This window comes from Lactuca saligna, chromosome 5, assembly GCF_052625555.1.
Source record: "Lactuca saligna cultivar CGN05327 chromosome 5, ASM5262555v1, whole genome shotgun sequence".
In the NCBI taxonomy this organism is placed as follows: Eukaryota; Viridiplantae; Streptophyta; class Magnoliopsida; order Asterales; family Asteraceae; genus Lactuca; species Lactuca saligna.
The window spans coordinates 73,208,292-73,230,374 of NC_136421.1; the positions used below are offsets into that span (position 1 = coordinate 73,208,292).

The following is a 22,083-nucleotide window of genomic DNA, read 5'->3' on the forward strand; positions in this document are numbered from 1 at the left end:
AGACATCTGACTTTCGTTTCATGGGATAGAGCCATGTAAATCGGGAGTAATAATCAACAAAGATAACATAGTAACTGTATCCATCATTAGATTGTTGAAAAGGTCCCCAAACATCCGAATATATAAGTTGGAGAGGTTTGGAAATAGAGAAAGAGTTGACACCAAATGGTAGTCTATGACTTTTATTAATTGAACAAGCATCACAATAAAAAGATAATTTGGACATGTTTTTGAGAATCCAAATTAAGACTTCTAAGAAGTTGCTTGAAAACTTTGACAGGTGGATGCCCAAACTTGTGATGCCAGGAGAGAAGTGAATCTGTGGAAGTGGTAATAGAGTGGATTTGAGGAAGTCTTTGAAAGGAGTTGATAGTTGCATAGTAGATGTCATTAATGTTCACTACCCGCATTAGGCACGCCCCCGTACTCAGATCCTTAACCAAGAAATAAGAGGGGAAATTTTCAACAGAAACTCTGTTAGATTTACATAACTTGGCAACTGAAACAAGATTGTTGCGTAATTTCGGAATGTAAAGAACATCATGTAAGTTTCGTGAATGAGAAGAAGTAGGAATAGAAGAGTGACTAGTGTGAGAAATAGGAAGACCTTTACCATTTCCTAGGATTATATCATCGGGGCCACTGTATTCTGATAGAGTATGAAATGATACAGGGGTGCAAGTAACATGGTGAGAAGCACCACTATCAAACATCCATGGTGGTGTTGATGAAGTTGGTCTGGCAGATGAAGTATTCACTGACGGTGAAGCAAATGATTGCGTAGAGATGGTGATGTGATTTTCTTTTAGAAAACGAGCAAGTTTCCTACATTCTTTGGTGTCATGGCTAAAGATTTGACAAAACTGACAGCAAATATGAGTGTCACATGAATTGAAGTTATTTCCATTCGCTGGACCTTGAAATCGTGACTGTGTGGGTCCAGAATTCTGAAATCGGTTGGAGTGACGATTATCATTGGTGGGTGGCTTAGAATTGTGTCGAGATTTACTCCTTTGGGTATTGTTGACTTTAGCTATAAGTGGTGCAGATGAACTATCCTTGAGTGTTCTTTCATGGTCAACAAGTTTATCAAATAGATCAGGGAAAGTAATTGTTGTATCACGAACTTTAAGAGCTGCTGCAATGTGTACATAATCTTCACCAAGTTGACTCAAGATGTGAACAACAAGATCTTCTTCATTCACGAGGCTCTGAGCAAGAGCCAATTCACGTGCGATGTTTTTCATCTCATGGAGAAATTCTGCTATAAGGCAAGTTCCATTAGGGTTATTAGCTAGATCAGATTTGAGGGAGATAATTCTGGATCGAGAGATGCTAGCATAGCTGTCAGTCAAACACTTAAAGGCTTGATAAGAGGACTCAACAGAGGAGATGATGGGTTGGATTGTATCGGAGCAGCTGCCTAGTAGAGCGCCAAGTATGATCTGATCTTGGTGGAACCATGGGTGATACGCTGGATTAGGTTTCGTGGGTCAGTGGTTAGAACCTTTGACGACACCTCACCTAATCCATCGACATAATCGTCTAAGCCAAGACCGATTAGGGTTTCCATGACTTTTTTCGCCATACAAAGAAATTGGTGGCAGTGAGCTTGATAGGAAAATGAGTGTGTGTGGTGACTTCAATAATTGTCGACATGTTGATTATGATAGAGAGGTATTTGGATCGAAATAGAACTCAGAGGAGTTATGAATGCTCTGATACCATGTAAAGATATAAAGTATGATTGAAAGGATATCTCAATTTAATGAATACGTGCCTTTAAATAGGCTAAATACACAGTTAGATGAAGCCTCGTATACAGGAAAAATAATAGGATCTACACTATAAATACAACAGAGATACTTGACTAAGTATTTACATGTGATTGTAATCACTTAAGGTGACCCAATGGATCCGGGTGATCCATTCTCCTTGATAAAAACATCATAAATGGTCCCTGTGGTTTCTCCAGATCCTAAGTTTAGTCCCCTTGGTTTAAAAATATCATAGATGGTCCTTGTGCGTTCCAAACTTTTGACGATTGGTCCTTATTGCTAACTTTGTTAAGTTTTTTCCGTTAATTGAAAAGAATTTTCATCATTTCACTATCATAGGGACTATTTACGATGTTTTCACTTATTTAAAAAAAAATAAAAAATAATATGTAAAAGTTTTTGTTTTTCCTCTAACTTAGGGTTCTTCGTGTTTCTCTGTTAACATTTTGTGGTTTAAGTAGAAGTAGAAGAAAATAATTTAGATATTCTCCTCTTTCTTCTTCATTTCATATTGTTTCTAGGTTTTCGTTTCACTAATGATGGAGTGAAATCGTTGATTTGAAAAATGGGGATTTCGAGTTCAAAAGCAAATACATATGAAGCTTTGCGATTATGCAAAGAGAGAAAGAAGTTCATCAAACAAGCTATTGATTCAAGGTACAATTTAGACATATCACATGTTATTTATGTTGAATCCCTTTAAAACATAGGAATCGCCCTTCATAAATTCCCAGAAAGAGAAGTAATCTTAAACTCATCTTCAACCACATATGCCAAGAAACCCACACCGTACTCTCCATCACAGATTGACTACAATGGTGCCGCCGGTGGCAGTAGCGACCAATCAGGTTCTCCATCTCCATCTCCGCTGCCAGATGTGAGCTTAAATTACATGAAATCAAGTGGGGATGGTGTTGTAACGGTTAATGTAAACCCATCGAAGATTAGTAATTGCAATAAGATTTTGTAGACAATGTTGAAAATCCATCATTCACGAATAGGTTTTTGTTTTCCTAGCTTTAGAAAACACAAAATAGATTTTTGTTTTCCTTATCAAGGTTGATAACCATTTTAAGTTTCTCTTCTCACAGATCGTCAATCTGAACAAGTTTCTGTTTGGTGGTTTTACATGTACGGTATGTATTTGATAAAATGCATGAGTGAAATCTTGAAACAAGAATGATGTTTAAATCCATGGTTTGGTTAATTGTCGAAATGTTTCATTTCAAATGATGACATGGTTATGGATGAATATGATATTATGAACCTCAAGTTGAAAAATTGATGGATTTAAGCTATTTGATTTGCATTCAAGAACCATATTTAGATGATACTACTGATGATTTTTCACTTCATGAAAGCTTACTCTTTGAATGTGATGAACTTAGCTAGAAATGTTGTGGAGATGGATTTCCCAAAGTTTAAGCATATCAATCTGTTTCATTTTTAGCATCGTTCTAAACTCAAACGATGGATGAGATTTGGCGTTGTTGTTCTGTAGAAGAAACAGTGCGGATAAGAAGAAAAATGTAAAGTAAGAAGTAGAGTTTGCCACGGAAGAGATTTAGATTTTCCAGCCACCGTTGGTGGTGGTCAATTTGGGTTGAATTGAAAGTGGAAGAGATGAAGATTGAAGAATAGGTATTTGAAATTGTTTCAATGGACTTGAGGTACATTGTGAGTTGGAGTAAGTTGGTTTGTGTCAGTGTCTACTCATATTTCAATATGTATCCACCAAAATAAAGAAACGGTGAGAATAAAAAGAAAAAAGGAAAGTAAGAAGTGGATTTCATTATAGGTTTTAAGGATTTTGGGAGGATGGATATAGAAGATGAAGATGGTGATTCTACACTTTCAGTGTGTGTGTGTGTGTGTGTGTGTGTGAGAGAGAGAGAGAGAGAGAGAGAGAGAAATCGAGATAGAGAGGGGGGAGGGAGGGAGGGTGTGACATCCCCATTTTCACGGCCAGAAAATACCGATTTTGTTTATGCTTTATAAAAATCAGAGTCCCTCTTTTAATAAAAATGTTGCGAAATTTGTTCCCAGTAAAACATGATAAATATGTTATCAAAGCGTTTCTGAAGAAAATTATTTTTATTCACTTTAAAACTTTTAGGATGTCATCGTGAATACATAAACATAAGCATAAACAGAACTTACATTCATTATCAATAATGATTTATATCTCCTTAATCTCTCAGTGTAATGTGACTTCATATCAACACTTGTGATATAAATAAACTGAGTGGATCAGGTTGAGAAACCAGGTGAGTACATAGGGTTTTCAACCCACAATAATATAATTATTATGTTTAAACATCAAACAATCAACCTAATTACCCATCCCCATTATCTTCTTTACTCTTAAGGATCTACCCTAAGAATCGACTATTCCTCGTTCATTTATTCCTAAGGATCATTCTAAGGAATCGACACGAAGTCCATCGTTTCCATGGTTTATACAATAGGAATTAAGTCTGCATAGTCGCCGAGGATTAGGCACCAAGTCTGCAAGGTCACCAGGGTTTAGGCATGAAGTCTGCATGATCGCCAAGGTTTAGCCACTAAGCCTGCATAGTCACCAGGGTTTAGGCATCAAGTCTGCATGATCACCAAGGTTTAGAGTACACCGGGTGAACACATCGTTCACAACACCTACAGGTTGCGAACCTCCTAGTGTTCCACTAGACTGTCTAGAATAGTCCATGGTTGTCATCCATACTCTGCTAGATGACGGGGCCAACATTTGAGAACAAGGCTTCTCACATCATCCACCTCTCACCCTTACCTCATGGTCTATATCACATCTTAACTCATCATCCAACTCATATTTCATCTACCCATGTTTTACCCAATATATTATGTAGATATAAATACATATACAGTTTAAATCATATAAAACTTGTATAAAATCGTTCATCCAACATAGATAGCAATTATACAGATAATATGCACACATAGTACGTAGTTAATATAAAATACTTCATATCTATGTGTAAGATGAAAGGGACCATGTACTCACTTATAAAGGTGGCGATTCTGAACTCAGACAACGCTTCGCTTCTTAAAAATAATTTCCTTCGACAAAACCTAGTATTATTACCACTAGATTTTAGTCTAATATTTACTGTGACTAATTATTAGTCTTATCATTATTATTAGTATATAAGCGTTTAAACAATATTTTCCGACCACTATGTAAAGACAGGGGCCATACATAAAACACCGGAGGGCAGGACCATTTTGGCATATAGCACTTCTGAAATCCAACAACCCTATGCGACCCTTTAAATCAGATTCTCCGTACCGCGAGTAGTTAAAAAGATATTATAACGACGTTTATATAAGTCATAATAATAGCCCAAATATTTATTATAAGTTCATAATAACAATACTAATTTTAAATATAAGCTATATTAAAATATGGTAAACATAAATTACATACAAGGGGATTATAGCTAGGAGTCGGGCTCTGCAGTGGCAAAACTTTGTCGTTGAATCTTTCTAGGAAAGATTCCTACAGCTCTTCAGCGCTCACCTTACTATACTAAAACTACAGAAAGAGAAGTTGAATCACGAGGGACCGAAATGCTCGTGGGATAAGAAGAGAAATACTCTTAAATCAAGAGAATGGTGCAAGAAATATGAGAGCCCAAGGCTCTTATTTATAGTAATTGAATTTACAAAAACTACCCTCCATCATTACTTAATGACCTTATAATTATATAAACAACTAAACACACCTTCATAATACTATTTTAAATAGATTTAACGATATTTGTACTAAACTAATGTCGAAAGTACTCAACACTAGTCTTATAATAACCGCATCGTCGATACCTTTCTAATGATATACACATATACATATATATATATATATATATATATATATATATATATATATATATATATATATATATATATATATATATATATATATATATGTGTGTGTGTGTGTGTGTGTGTGTGCGCGTGTATGTATATATGATTTATACTTTATTTTAATACATAAATATGTTATTACAATTTGTAACTCGTTCATACGAACTTCATTTTTGATGTTCTTTATATCCACACATTGGTATTTACGAGTACTACAACTTTCATTTATACGCCGTCGGCTAATTCTCATTCTATCTCAGATTTACAAAACTATATCAAATTTATCGCGCTCGAAGAGTAGGGACCAAGTTCTGTACATATCTTTAGCATACAAGCTCTACTCTCGATATTATTTATATCTACACGTAGGTAAAAACAAGATCTAAAACTTTCATTTAGACTCTGTCGGCTAATTCTTGACCGATCTTAAATTTAACAGTAGGAGGAGATTATACTGTTAAATATCCGCGTAAAATTCATAACTTCTACATACGAATCCGTTTTCGCCTGTCTTTTTACCATTGAATTCTTATTAATGAGATATTCAACTCTCATTTAGGTCGTGTAGGCCAAAAACCGCTCGAACTAAAATTCGAGTTTCGTGTCGTTCAGTGCTATGCCAAATGTTAGAAAATTCATAACTTCCTCGTACAAAGTCAGATTTGGGCGTTCTTTTTATGGACGCTCTCAATTTAACATATTATATGACTTTTGTTTAGATCACTAAGGCTAAAAAGCCCTCCATCGTAAATTCACTATTTAGTCTCCCGGTGTCGTGTCGGTTTTACCGTAAAACTTCGACGGACCATAACTTCTTCGTTATAACTTGCATTTCAGCGTTCTTTATATGTACGGAACCCTCGAGACGTATTCTACAACTTGGTTAAGATTATTTATTCTAAATAAGCTTTTGTCGAAAAGTTGTTTTCGACCCATATTATCTCTAAATTGACTAGCCCGAATCTATGAGCGTTACGGAGGGAGGGAGACCCCTTTGCATATATATATATATATATATATATATATATATATATATATATATATATATATATATATATATATATGTATATATATATATATATATTTAAAATAAGTAAAAACATCTTAAATGGTCAAGTGTTAATAAAATGATGAAAACGTCTTTTAGTTAATGGACAAAACTTAATGGAATTAGCAATAAAGACAAATCGTCAAAAGTTTGGAAAGTGTAAGGATCATCTATGATGTTTTTAAACCACACAGACTAAACTTCAGATATGGAGAAACCACAGGGACCATTTGTGATGTTTTTTTCTTTATTTGTGATGTTTTTTTCTTTATTTATCATTGTTTATGTAGTTTAAAAATCTATTAATATTTTTTAATTTGTATTTGATATATTATTTAATGTTGTTTCTTTTGATGTTCTGTTCGTTTAAATTATACAATGATTTTTTTTCATGTTTTTTAATAAACAAATTAAATTATATACTGATCGTTATCCGAGTTCTTGTTTTAATTTGTTTATTCGAAAAAAAAACATCAAAAAAAACATTATTTAATTTAAACGAACAAAACGTTAACAAACACCATTAAATAATATATTCAAATAAAACGTTAAAAATATTAATAGATTTTTAAACCTCAAAACACATATAAATAAATAAAGCAATAAATAATAATAATAATAATAATAATAATAATAATATTATGATTTCATATAATTTAGATAACAAATTTTAAAAAATAAAGATAATTTTATAAATAATCTATATTAATTCTATTTAAAAAAAGATTATATATATATATATATATATATATATATATATATATATATATATATATATATATATATATATATATAGTAATAATAATAATAAATTGTAAAAACAAAATGGAAAAAGAAACAAAAGGGTAATTTGGTCTTTTTATATGGAGCAAGGACCTGTCGTGCAATATTCACAAACCATAGAGATGTAACCTATGAAAATTTAAACTTAGGGTGGACGGTATCCTAGCGGTTTTAGCAATGGAGGGGTTGAGCGGGGGTTGACCAGGGAGGATGAGAGAGATCGGCAGGAAGAGAGCAAGAAAGAAAGAGAAGGGTTTGCGGGTTCAAGAAACCTCTGGAGGTTGGAAGCAAAGAAGGACAATGGGGAAGCCGGGTTGAGAGGGATCCAACTTCAGCGGGTTCAGCAAGATCACGACTCCCTCCACCTTTGGTTTGGCGGTTTCAGCAACTTCAGTAGGTTAGACAGGGAACGATTCCGTCCACCCTTAGAGAATAAAAGTGAAAATTCAACCAAACCATAGGGACCATTTCTATAATTTACTATTTTTAAAAGTACTCAAATTAATTTTTCCGGGCTGTTCTTAGCACCTATTTGTGTGTGATAATTAAATTTACAAAATCTTAATTTTTGCAACTTGTGTAATGTATTTAGATTTCACATTAATCATTTGCAAGTAGGCTTCGGATTAATCAATTTGCGTTTAAAAAAAAATTTAGATATAACGAAAACAATTAAATTATTGAATTATCACAATTTTAATGCCATTTTATTGAATATGATAGTGGGAAAGAGCCACTCACATGTTAGTTTTATAATAATTTTGCAAGCTGGCATTAATTTATAAATGAACCATCAATAATGTAAGAGATAAGAGAGAGAGAGTTTGAGATGACAAAGACTTCAAAGTTTTATATATTGCTAGGCAGTGCAAGTTAGTTGGCAATTAATTATTTTGGAAATGGAACCATGAGTTATGTAAGGATAGAGAGTTGACTAACACCTTAGGTTTTTTATATCGCTATTTGTTAGGTCCCAATAGACGCAATATCTTATCTTTCAAACAGATCTACTTCAATTCTTTGCAAAACCTTACTTTCCGTTCGTATTTTTGATCAAGCATCAAAACTATGGCGTTTCTAAAACAGTTTGAACATCTTAGAATACCACTAGCTGATCTAATAGCAGCAACCAACAGTTTTTCAAAAGAAAACTGGATTGGGGGAGGAGGATTTGGACAAGTGTACCAGGGAATACTCGCTTCGAAGGGGAATACGACAGTGGCTATAAAAGTTTTAGATCGTTCATTTGGTCAAGGAGATGGTGAGTTTTGGAAGGAGGTCATGATGCTTTCAGAGTACAAGCATGAAAACATCATCTCCCTCCTAGGTTTTTGTGATGAGAAAAGCCAAAAGATCCTTGTATACAAATATGCATCTAGGAAAAGTCTTGACGAACATATCGAAAACAAAGAGTTAACATGGGCTCGACGCCTTAAAATATGCATAGATGCGGCTCGTGGACTTGCATACCTTCATAATCCTGCGGGGACCCAACAAAGACTATTACACCGCGATATTAAAAGTTCTAACATCTTACTAGATGAAAATTGGAATGCCATAATAGCAGATTTTGGTTTATCCAAATTTGGTCCTGCTAATCAGAAAAACACATTTCTTTTCACCAATAATACCGTAGGCACGGTTGGGTATGTTGATCCACAATATATGGAGGATGGAGTTCTAACAAAGGAGTCGGACGTTTATTCTTTTGGTGTGGTGTTGTTTGAAGTTTTGTGTGGAAGGTTGTGTATTGTCAATCAGGATGGGCGTCAATCATCTCTTACTAGATTGGTACGAGTGCATATCAAAGGTAACAAGCTACATGAAATTGTTTGGTGCAACATAAAGGATGACATACATCCCGATTCTTTAAAAGTTTTTGCAAAAATTGCTTATCAATGTTTGAAGAGAAACCATGAGGGACGACCACGAATGGAGGCTATCGTGCAAGAACTTGAAAAATCCCTTAAATTTCAAGTAAGATGCATCATTTATCTTTTTTAAGTAATCATCTCATTCTATATCTACTTTTCATTGTAATGTTTTACCTACTCTTGTGTAGGAGGCTTTTGATCAGGCTAAGGAAGAAAACTCAAAACAAAAAAACACCCTTTTGGATTTCAAGGAAATCTGTCCCCCGGGAGGAAGCAATTTGGTAATTCTGTACACAACAAGCGTCAAAGGGATTCGAAAGACTTCTAAAGATTGCTTGAGGGTTCACTCTTTACTAAAAAGTTTAAAGTTTTTATACCAAGAAAGAGATATAGCGATGCACTCGGATTTCAGAGATGAACTATTGCAAATGTTGGGCAAATCAGCAGCAGTGCCAAGCCTGTTTATAAAGGGTAGGTATATCGGTGGAGCAGAGGAAGTTTTCCGGTTGCATGAGCAGGGAAAATTCCGGTCACTCCTTGCTGAAATACCACTAAACAAATCTGAAGGGCCATGCAAAAGGTGTGCTGGAGTGCGGTCTGTAGTGTGTGTTAAGTGTAGTGGTAGCCATCTTATGAAACTTGCCGATGGGAAAAGAACGACGTGTACGGAATGTAACAAGAATGGGCTAATAAAATGCCCCAATTGCTTCTAAAGTAGATATATTTTTATGTCGTTTACCTTGTGTCTTGGAGTCCCATTTGTTGTATGTTGTTTGATATATTCTCATTTATATTTCAAATTCAAGACTCCACATATCATATAGTAATCTAGTCTGATTTTTATAGAGCATCCGCCTCAAGACATGTTAGTGTCCTAGATTAAATAGACATAGCTCATGTACTTCATATAATAGTACAATCTCTTTTCCTTAAAAGCCTCTTTTTGAAACAAAATTGAGAACTCTACCTATTATATAACTATTTTAGCTAACAAAATGCATTTTTGATGATTTCTATTAATAACTTGAAACTAATTGCAAAAATGTATCAAAGTTTTGATACAATATTAATTTTATGCTGTTTTTTGAGGTTCTTTGAATTTGTTGGTTATGAACCGAACGGCTGACAAAATGACAATAACTTTAGATATGATTAGCATATAGTTTTTTAATCATTTTCCATATTATATAATACAATGAACCATGCTTGTTACACTCTACTCTTCACTAACAAATCACCACAAATAAAGCTATTTCGTTGTTTTGTCCATGGATACTTAAAACGTACATATGTATTCTCTCCAATAACATGGATAGGATTTTATCGATTTAATGGCATTTTATTATTGTTGTAAAAACAATCATGTATTATCTTGACTTATGGATATGCGGTTGGACATGTGGGTATGAAATATATTTTTTTCTTATCAATGAAAGACAGTAAGAGCTTTTATTTTATTTTTTGGTTTTCGGCCTTTAGTTTTTGGAATCTCCAACAACATCTATGGTGCGTTTGGTTATGAAGAATTTTCCAAGAAAAATTAAAATTTTGAAAATACATTTGGTTCGTTAAATTTCCAAAGTTTTCTAAGAATATGAAAATTTTCAGTTTTCAAATTGCATGTAAATAATTAAAAAACTGATTTTTATAGTTTTCTAAAGTTTTCACATTTCAAAGATGAAAAATAAAAACTCCACGATTTCCAACCAAATGTGCTTTCTAAAATTCTAATTGAAAACTGAAAATGAAGACCCAACTCTATTTTTTGTAAATATTTTCTTAAATATAAGCAGTTTTTCATAGGGAAAATGTCACTGTAGCCCCACGAACTTACATGTTTTGGTTTAAAAGATCACTTATATTATTTATTTGGCTTTATAAGGGCATGAATTAACATTTAACCGGCTAATTTAGGATTTTGACCCAATTCAACCGGTTTCATTGCCTACTCATCATCCAACTAAGCTAGCGAGTCAACTCACACGACTCGGTTTGCACATCAATGACTCACCCACCAAGTTGGCTTGCTTGGGCCCTAAGGGTTTAGTGGTCTCCTACTATATAACTGAAGGGTTTGCTGGACAAAACCCTAAAATTTTGTTACCACTTCTGGCCAAACACTAGCCGACAACCGATAATAGAATACTCGCCTTTCACTGTCTTCCATGGAGCCTACCCCACCACCATCACCAGATACTATAAACTCCAATAACTCAATAAGCTCAACAGACGGGCTTAACTTGAACGATTTGCACACGAACTTCTATGATTGTGGTGAAAAGATAGCTAAGCAAAAAGGTGAGGTGGAACGCATGAAGAATGAGATGGGTCGCGATTACCTTCATTCCAAGGTTGATGTCCTCAACATGCAGCAAAGGTTCGAGAAGGTTGAGAAGCAGATTAAAGCGATTGCACTGTTGGTTGTGGGTCTTGTCGCCGTGATGCTCCTCCTAATGATTTTCATCATTCACTTGATAATCAGCAAGTGAATCTCATAGAAGTGGTTTGTAGTGGTATGATACTATAGTGGTCGTAATCTTCTGTTATGTTTAATGGTTTTTATTGTCATATATGTTATTAGGATTATGTGTGTTCGTTTGTCTTAGTGGTAATCTAATTTGTGTAGGTAGTGGTACTCAAGTGGTGGTTGTAAAGGTAATTTGTGGATGTATTTTGAAGTCATGCTTACCTGTAACAAGCGTTTTGATATGATCTTTATGAAATGTAAAGAGATTGAATGGGTTTTGTTGTTGATTAAGGGTAACGATTTGGACATTTGGTTGCCTTACTTAATGATAATTAATTGTGTTTGGTGCACCAAGTATGACAGATGTGCTTGAGGTCAAACAAAAGGGGTATTTTCATCAAGGGGTATTTTTGTCATTTCTTCTTTATTAGTACTTTACTACCTTACTCCGTAGTAGCTTTCTTTTTCCCTGTGATTGTTTGCATTCTGAAGTAAAGAGCTCTCGGAATTAACGAAGCGAAAATGGTGAAATGCTCATGTGGATGTGTCGCCATAATAAGAATGTCTTCCACTCCTTCCAACCCTAGAAGACCCTTCTATGCTTGTCCCACTAAGGTTTGTGTTAGTTTGTTTATTAGGCACCTGTAGCCAGTAGCCCTAATTTATTTGTTTGTTTCATTCTCAAGTTCTTACTCGAAAATTGATTTTGTTAAGGACCTCGTAATGGTTTTATTTGTTGGGTAGATGAAGCAGACACTAAGAATATGAGTGTTGAAGCAGTTATGATTGCAGGTTTGGCTAGGTCAAAAAAGAAGCTTGAAGAAAAGATTTGGAAGCTCAAGATGTCTTTACTTCTAAGTTGGATTGTTTTCTTTAGCATAATTGTTTACAAGTTGTAATACTTAGCAGTTGTTTATTTGCTTTTTATGGAAATTATTAGGGGTATTATATTACCCATGTAATGACATTGTACTTTAATCATAAAACAATAGGTTTAGTTATATGGGATCCCAAGTTAGATTCGTAGTGTATTTGTTGATAATGACTTCGAACCATATTCAACTAGAATAAATGGGGACCATATTCAACTAGAATAAAGGTGAACCATATTCAACAATAATAAATAGGACCATACGCATGACTAATGTCAATAATGGACCCCAAAACCATACATCCATAAGAATAACACACAATCATAAGCACATTGAAACCATTAACATTACTTCGCATACAAAACACCAACCATACAAACATAACACCAATCATAACCACATTGAATACATAACATCAAGCTAAAACACTTAATCAGAAACATTCTCTTGGATCCTAAATAAGAACTACATAACACCAAACATCCACACTTGATCTGAAACTGACATAGAAATTTAATACCTATTCAAGTTTCATTGGCTTGTCAATAGTGTTTCCTTACCCATTTTTACCCTCAAGCCATGTAGCAAGTTTTTCTTGATTATTCTTTCAGACTTCTTTCTTTTCTTGATAATTACCTTCTTACCCCTACCTCCTTTCTCATCTTTACCAACCATTGCCTTCTTACCACTGCTTCCTTCCCCAACATTACCATTAATGCCATTATTACCCTTACTTCCTTGTTCATCTATAACATGCTCATCTTTACCATCCTTTGCCTTCTTACCACTGCTTCCTTCCCCAACATTACTATCTGCTCTCTTCTTTTTCTTTATCTTGAGTTTTGTTGGCTTTTCAGCTTGAGAGCATGTAACCTTGTTATGTCCTTTTTGCTTGCATACACTACACATAATTTTTTTCCCAACCTTTGACACAGTATATCTAACATCCCTTTCATTTGCATCCTTTCTTCTATTAACTTTTGGTATACCTGACATTTTTCTCTTCAATGGTGGCAAAGGTGCAATGAATTTTGTAGGTGGCCACATGTTCCTACCATTCATCCCACGCATTGGAACTTGTAGGTGTTCTTATAAATTAGTCAATAGTACATTGGATCCACATAATTACCAACATCACTGCTAAGGTATGAGATTGTTGCAACTGAATGCACACATCCATACCCATTTAGTTGCCACACTCTACATGAACAAGTCTTCTTATCTATATCCACAACATAAGACTCTGCCAAATTTCTTGTTTCAAACTGGTTTAAACCAGTAGGTAAAACCTACCAATACCTGTTTCAATTGTATATAAGTTAGGGTCTAAAGTGTAACTACTCAATTCAAATTCAAAGATAAAGGAAATACCTTTGAGCTCTTTTCAACTGATTCAATAGGACTGTAATGGCTGGACATGGTTTATAATCAGGCCATGAACAACCTTTGATGCTCAGATTGAATTGCCTCTCCATAACATACAACCTAATTTCTTCTAACATTATGATTATTGGTTTTTTTCTTGCATCTCTAATGACATTCTTAAAGATTTCAGATAATCCATTTTCAACTGCATCACACATACTCCCCTCCTGAAAGAAAGCTCTACACCATGATTTTGGGTTCTTTTCCATAAGGTAATCAAATGTTGTAGGATTAAGTAGTTGTATTTCCTTCATGGATGCATTGAATAAAGGTTCAGTTGATGCTTTGCATGCCTTCCAAAACATCCTCTCATAATGCACACCACTGAATCTTTTCTTAAAGTTGGCAACAATATGCCTTGCACACTGTTTGTGTTCAGCTGTAGGCAATACTTCCTTCACAGCCTCCAATAGCCCCTACACAATTTCAATTCATCTGTTAAGAAAAAAGAAGTTCATCAACAAAAAAATATGAAGTTGTATAGTAAGTGATATACCTTATGTTGATCTGACATCATGGTTATATCAAAACCATTTTCCATTTCTATATCATCTTTAAGATTCTCCAAAAACCATTTCCAATTTTCTTTGTTTTCCACACACACAACTGCCCATGCTATTGGGAAATATGATTGTTAGCATCTCTTCCTATGGTACATATCAACTCTCCACTACATAATCCTTTAAGAAACAACCATCCAGGTTTATCACTCTTCTACAACTGCCTTTCCAGCCTTGTTTCAGCCCCTCAAAACATATATAAAACTTACTAAAATATGTCTTCCCATCAAGCATATTGTTGACATCCATTTTGACAGTTGATCCTGGATTGGATCTTCTTATCTCTTCACCATATGACCAAATCTTGGCATAATGCTCAACTAGTGTGCCTTCAATTAGTTCAATTGCATATTTCTTTGCTCTTCTAAATTGTCCCATACTCACATCAATCCCAAATTTTTGTTTTACTTCTTTCTTTAGTAGCCTAACACTCATTTTTTGTTTTTGTAAGAATTGTGTTGTGAAATGGCTACCAATCCATGCATAGTTTACAATAGACCCCATTTTAAAATTTCTTGCACAATTATGCTCATCTAAAAGAGACTTAATCTGGAAAGATTTTTCTTCACTCATCCATGAAGCCCACAATCTAAACTTGCATTGCCCTGAACAACATTTAACTAAAAGCCTCCTACTATCATTTTTTGTAGCATAATTAACACCCTTTAGCAACAGCATAATTACACAACATATGTTTTAACTGTTTAGGACTTTCAAATCTCATTCCTAACACAGGTTTTTGCTTTTTCCAATGAAAATTTTCATTAAAATCTGTTACCTCCTCATGAATTGGGTCGTGTTCATCCATCTGATCATATGGATCCTCATGAGGTAGACTGTCTGGAGTTGGCTGCTCCTTGGGGCAAAGCTTGTTTAAAAATACATCATTCAAGGTCTTGTTCATTGGAATGCAATCTCCATCTTCAATGTTATCATCCAAATTACCTTGCACTTGCACTTCATCTAGTTCAATGCCTCCTTCTGTCTCAACATGCAAATCTTCTATTACGTCACCTACATCAAAATACTTGTCGTCGGAGGTGCATACTTCAGCCATCTCATCAACAATCCATTGATGAACATTAACACCAATATGATCCATGTACATAGAAATTACACAACCAGAATCATACCCTACTTCGATCAACTTCTGGTAGTCTTTCTCAGTTGCTATTATCTTCAATCCTTCAGGGAACTCAATATCGGGCATGCAATAGTACACATCAACGCATGTCTCGTTTGTGAATCTTTGAATAAACAATAGAAATTTGTTTTTATCCATTCCAGCAAAATCCACATCCTCAAACCTTTGCTCCACTCCATCTAAGTAACTAATCACTGGATACCTCGTAAACAAACCAGCAAAATGAAGATCTATCTTCATGTAGACGACCATAACAAGAATCCAAGACACTTTTTTTCGATGAAAAATAGAAGAAAATAGAAGAAAGGGGTAGATGAAACCGACTAAAGAACATAATTTCTTGCAGAGGAAGGGTTGGTCTCATTTATGGATAGAGTTATACGTGGCATGTGATTTGGACATATGAGTTGGCTTTTTGTAATGACATGTCGAAGACAAGCTGCTGATTGGGATTGGGGTCACCGGGTGACCCCTTCACTTTTTAGAAAATGGTCTTATTAGCCGGTTTAATGTTAATCCATGCTCTTATAAAGCCAAAAAATAACATAAGGGACCTTTTAAACCAAAACATGTATGTTTGTGGGGCTACAGTGACATTATCCCTTTTTCATAACCAAACGTACCCTTAATGTTTGGTGTTAGTGATCATATATGGCTTTCGATTGATTGAAGAATAGTGAACGATGATTGTAGAAGAAATTTTCAATACAAATTTAAAAGAAGGTGCAATAAATATATAGATAGCTAATTAGAAGTACATTCATAATCTATAATAATTTACAAAAAGTAACTCCGGATATACTAAATTACATAAACAATCTAACCTCATACAGGTAGGTGAGCGAAAATCAAACCTCATTTAAAAATAGCGAAAACACAGCATAAATCGAAAGCGATAAACCGAAATCGAGACAAAAACCAACGGTGCGATTTTTAATTTAAGAAAAACCGTAAAATTCTTCAAATAACCAAACAACACAAAATTTAACAATATTAAATAATTATATATAATATTTATTATTCAGTTAATTATAATTTAGTTAAATTTGATTCGATTGTTTGAAATCTACTCTAATAAATAAACATATTTTTTTGCCATGTCATACTTTAATTCATTTTGCCAGATGTCATTATATGATTATTTTAAATTAGTTTTTATCCAAATATTATTTCTTAGTTTTTTTATTTCATTAAATTTCATATAACATTTAAATGTAATAATAAATACATATCAATTTATTAATTGATTTTTTTAATTTAAAAATTTATAAATTAAAACATCATTCTTTTGTTTTTTATCTAAATTATTTATTTAAATTAAAAAAACATTTTAATTTTAATAATTCAATATTTTTTTTTTCATAAAAATTTAAACTTCTTAAATGTTTTGAATTTCATATTTAATTTTTCTATTAAATAAACTCTTGTAACATTGAGTTATACCTAATAAAACATATTAAAAGTGGATTGGCTAATACCAAATGTTTTGATTGTTAATATGCATATTTATGACATTTTATAGGAAAAGTTAGAAAGAAGAGAAATTTAAGAACATCGTTAAGAACATAATAAAATATTATTATTATTATTATTATTATTAAGAAAAAGAAAATAATGAATTTCATGGCTAGTATGGATGCGTATTGTGAACTCAGTTATAATTTTATACTGGATGTGAATTATATCATAGCTAAACAAAAAACAAGGGAAAACAAAGGACTAAGAAAGAAAAAAAATGTTTGTTTTATGTTTGTATTTGTATTTTTTTATTTTTTTATTTTTTTGGTGGGAAATCGCTAGCAAGAAGCAAAGAAGGGGAATCTCCATTTATAAATAGGCTCAGAAGTCAAGTTTAAATAAATGGGTTTTTGTAAATCTGGTTTAAATCAGATATAAATCTTGTTTTTTAAGTCAATTTTAGGTTTCCTTCTTGGTTGAGCTCTTCTTATATGGTTTGAATTTAATTGATTTGGACCTAGTTTTACCATTTTTTAAGCGAGTTTGTTCGGGGTTTAAGTTTTATAGTAGAGATTGTAGAAGTCATTTTTGTAGAGAGTTATTGGTGGACCGCTGATTTGGAAAAAGTTGCACAAAACCAATGTGGTTAAAAACCATTACCACGCAACCACATGAAATCGATAAGCATAAAATAACCGCATAATCTTAGTATGCACCATTAGGTATCTAAAATTTAATAATAACACATACAAAAAAAAAAAAAAAAAAAAAAAAAAAAAAAAAAAAAACTGTAGTGTGTAAAATGTGATCCAATTTGTGTTTAGAAACAAAGAGTTGAAAACAAATAGGTGGCTATGCTTGACGGTAGATTTCAGAATGCATTTAAGTGCAAAAGAACCGTAAAAAATAAATTTTTTAGACTTTATTTGTTTGAAATTGATAGAAATTGCACACTTAAATATTTGTTTGCAAATGGTGTTGAAATGGATATGGGGAAAATGTTTGGTTCATGACATGATCTCAACTCATTCGTTTGGGTTAACTATCTTCAGATCATGATTAATGGCCATGGTCTGTTGATGTTTTGGGGACTCCAAAGTGAGGTCTACAAGAAAACATCTAAAGCATGTCACGATTAAGAGATTTGAACCGACTAGATGAAATACTTGTGTTCTTAAAAAGGTGAATATGATGGCTTGAAGAATGAAAGAATGATTATTGACCGAGTTGCTATGAAAAATAATTTATTCAATATGGGTATTGATTTCGAGTGTATTATATGTCTAATTTGTCTTATTCATTTAGAGAATATGGATTCTACCATGTAACAATGTGAGGTTGCATCTTCTCTTTGGCATTATGTTAGTCGCTGGCAGGATATTAAGCTTCCATTTGTATCGTTTGTTAAAAGTAACTCTCATGGGTGGATACGGTCAAGATGTTAGTCCCTAACATGAGTTCTTGTTTGGAACGATTTCTTTCCTATTTAGGTGTTGTTTTGTGATATTGTCATATTTATTCATATATTTTGTGCATTATCTTAATATTTTTAGCTACAATATACTCAATTAAGGGAAAAAAAGGTGTTTAATATGTTTAAATTATGTTTTGTAACAGCGAAGACATGCTCGAGATTAAAAGGAAGCAAAATGTGGAGCTAGAAGCAGGACAAATTGGATTAAGTCAACCAAAGTCAAATTACAATTAACTATGATGTCCCACGTCGTGGACATTTGCTTTCCACGCCATGGCGAGAAGAAGATTTGCGATCCAGTTACTACTTTGGAGAATATGCGTTTTTAATGGGTGTCACGGCGTAGGAAGTAATTTTCAGAAACTATATATTGATCGATTATGCCTTCAACCCTCACTTATGCGTTTGAAGACTAGAGACATCCCTTAGAGGCTTTAGAGACCATAATTCGAATGAGAACTTGGTTTTGAAGAGACCTAAAGGCAACATTACTTCTAATCACTTAATTGCTTTATTTTAATCATGTTTTGCAAGTTAATGTTGTTTCTATCTGTTCATTTCCAATAGTTATGGACTAAAAAGCCCTAACTTTCATTTAGAGCAGATGATCTCACTTTCTATGTGTTGATTTATTGTATTTGGATTATGGTTTAAGTTGCTTATTCATTATGATAGCTTGATAACGAACCTTTTATGTTAATGATAACTTCTTTTCTATTTATTGATGAGTTTTACTGAGACTAGATGATCTATCTAACTTAGTATATTTGTATGTTATGATTTTGTGATTAACAAGGTTATAGGACTAGTGTTTTAACCAAAAACCTAGGGTTAAATAGAGAAGTTGATAAATTAATGTGGAAGTTAATATGTGATGAATATTCATGCATTGCATTGATATTTATAACCATTTATATCAATCATAATTTCCATGGCCAGTATTTCATAACTCAAAGTTAATACTAGTCCACTTATTCGTTTTTCCACTTGATCATTGAATGAATAAACTTTCTAAACTAAAGGATTAGTCTTTTGATCATAATTCTAATCAATCTTGGGTTGAGTAAGCAATAATACTTTAATCCATTGTATTATCCATGAAATCAACCATAGAAGTTAGTGAATCGCATCTAAACGGAAGTCTCTTTAAAATCTTGTATTAAAAACCGTTTTTTGTTTCTTTTTAACTTTAAATTGCTTTTTAGTTGCAAAACTAGAAAACCCCCTCTCTTTAGATAACTTATATGTTAATGATAGTTGTCCCCTGTGTTACCTGACTTACCTGAACTATTATGTTATTCATCTAGGTATACTGTCTATTGCGTGTTAGCTAGTCTAAATTGGTTTGGTTTAAAAATATATAACCAGTATATAAATTGTGTATCAAGTTTTTAGCGCCGTTGTTGGGGAATGACTTTATGATAGTTTATTTATTTTGCTATTTGTTATTGTTCCTTTGTATGGAATTTATTTCATACAATCTTAATTTTTTGTTATGTTTTTAAGTTCTATGTGTATCAAGTTTCCATGGGCACTGTTATGTTAGTTTTTAGTTTATTTGTTCTTATTTCTTTTACACGTTGGTTTTCTATTTTATTGCAATTAGTTTATAACCTGAGCATCTTCATCTAGTACAGTACCTGGATTGAAGGGCTACGAGTCAGTTTTCCACAAAAACAACAAAGAAAAGAGCGAAGAAAAAGACAAGTCAAAGAACGTTGTGATAACTTCTTTCGAAAAGAACCCAGACAAACATGAGAGCGGATACAAAACTGAAACATAATTAAAAGGAGGAAGTCAACAAGGAAGTGAAATCGAAAATGAGATGGCCGACATAGCAGAAATAACCATGGAGGAAAACAAGAACCGAATGTGTAACACCTACGGGCTTGGTCTTGTACCACATGAAATTCAAAAGCCCCCAATTTCAAATTCAAGGGGCACATTCTTGCTATGCTCAAGGATATCCCATTCTACAGGACGAATCATGAGGATGCCTACAAGCATACTGATGAGGTATTAGACATTACAAACTACTTTTATGTTCCTAATGTTCCAAATGAATTTGATGTTGCTTCGAATGCTTCCAGTAACTTTCAAAGGAGTAGCAAAAGACTGGATTTAAGCCACTTCCACCTGGAGCCATACAGACATAGGCCAACCTTCGAAAAAAATCATTAAGCAGTTAAGCCCACCTTCAAAGGTTTCAAGGTTGAAGAAGAACATTGCTAATTTTTAACAAAACGGTAGAGAATCTTTGTATGAAGCGTGGGAGAGATACAAGGGAATGCTAAGAAATTTCCCTCAATAAGACCTTAACACACAACAAGAAGTGTCAATTTTCTATGATGGGGTAACTGTGACCATGAGGCATCTCCTTCATTCTCAAGGACCCATAACGAAAAAGAATCCAACTGCAATCAAGGATTTAACAGAAGAGTTTGTCAAACATTCAACGAAATATCACAACCCTCGGTAGGATACAGCTAGAGGAAATACGATTAGCAATGTAGCGTCGGAAGACTTGGCATCGATAATTGTGAAGTTAGATACTATGGACCAGCGAATCATTCACGAAGATGGGTCAATCCATGCACACAGTTCAAGTGGGGTTTGATTGTTGTGGCAGCCTACACTTGACTAAGGATTATGACCTCTACGAGAATGGAAATACGATGACTCAAGCTTGTCTTCAAGTGGGGATACATATGACGAAGAATGGAGTAAGCCCAAGAAGCAATGGAATCCATCTGACGAATACATGAAAGAAAAAGAAGAAAAATAAAGGCAAAAAAGACGTGTGTTCTATCAAAAAGAGCAACTCAAGAATGAAAAAAAAGTAAATTTGAGCCCATGCTTGCGTGGTTTGTAACCGCTTTTGAAAAGAGACATGATGCCAAGGATGCTATACTCAGAAATCAGCAAGCCTCGATGCACACATCAAACAACAAATTGGGCAATTCTTGAGGCTATTTAACGACTGTCTATTGGGCACACTTCCAAGAAACATGAACCAAAATCCAAAAGCACATATCAAGGCCGTGACAACAAGGAGTGATAAGATTATTACGCCTTTGATTCCCCTATCTAACAATAAATCGGATGGTATGCAGACATCGACAAAAAAACAAGAAAATAGGTGCTTTACAGTGTTACATGATTATGAAATATGGAAAATACATGCAAAAGTCTCTTTAACTTAATAGAGAAACGGACACAATATGCATATATAGAACAACTTGGAGGTGTTTTACAGCCCAATTATCCAAATAAAATGTGTAAGCTTACGAGGTCCATCTATGGACTCAAACAAGAATC

At 33.7% G+C, this 22,083-nt stretch overlaps 1 protein-coding gene and 1 non-coding gene across 2 annotated transcripts; one reads left to right on the plus strand and one right to left on the minus strand.

Annotated features, from left to right (window-relative positions):
* The first annotated feature begins 8,373 nt into the window (after positions 1-8,373).
* LOC144997946 (putative serine/threonine-protein kinase PBL28) lies at positions 8,374-10,165 on the plus strand. The gene is made up of 2 exons (XM_078957803.1): positions 8,374-9,468; positions 9,554-10,165. Exons 1-2 carry the CDS (start codon positions 8,560-8,562, stop codon positions 10,076-10,078), a joined length of 1,434 nt encoding a protein of 477 aa, XP_078813929.1. The 5' UTR covers positions 8,374-8,559; the 3' UTR covers positions 10,079-10,165.
* Positions 10,166-20,974: 10,809 nt separating this feature from the next.
* LOC144999128 (small nucleolar RNA R71) lies at positions 20,975-21,081 on the minus strand. Its single transcript, XR_013660649.1, has one exon. It is a non-coding gene; the product is annotated as a small nucleolar RNA R71 (small nucleolar RNA).
* Positions 21,082-22,083: the final 1,002 nt, after the last annotated feature.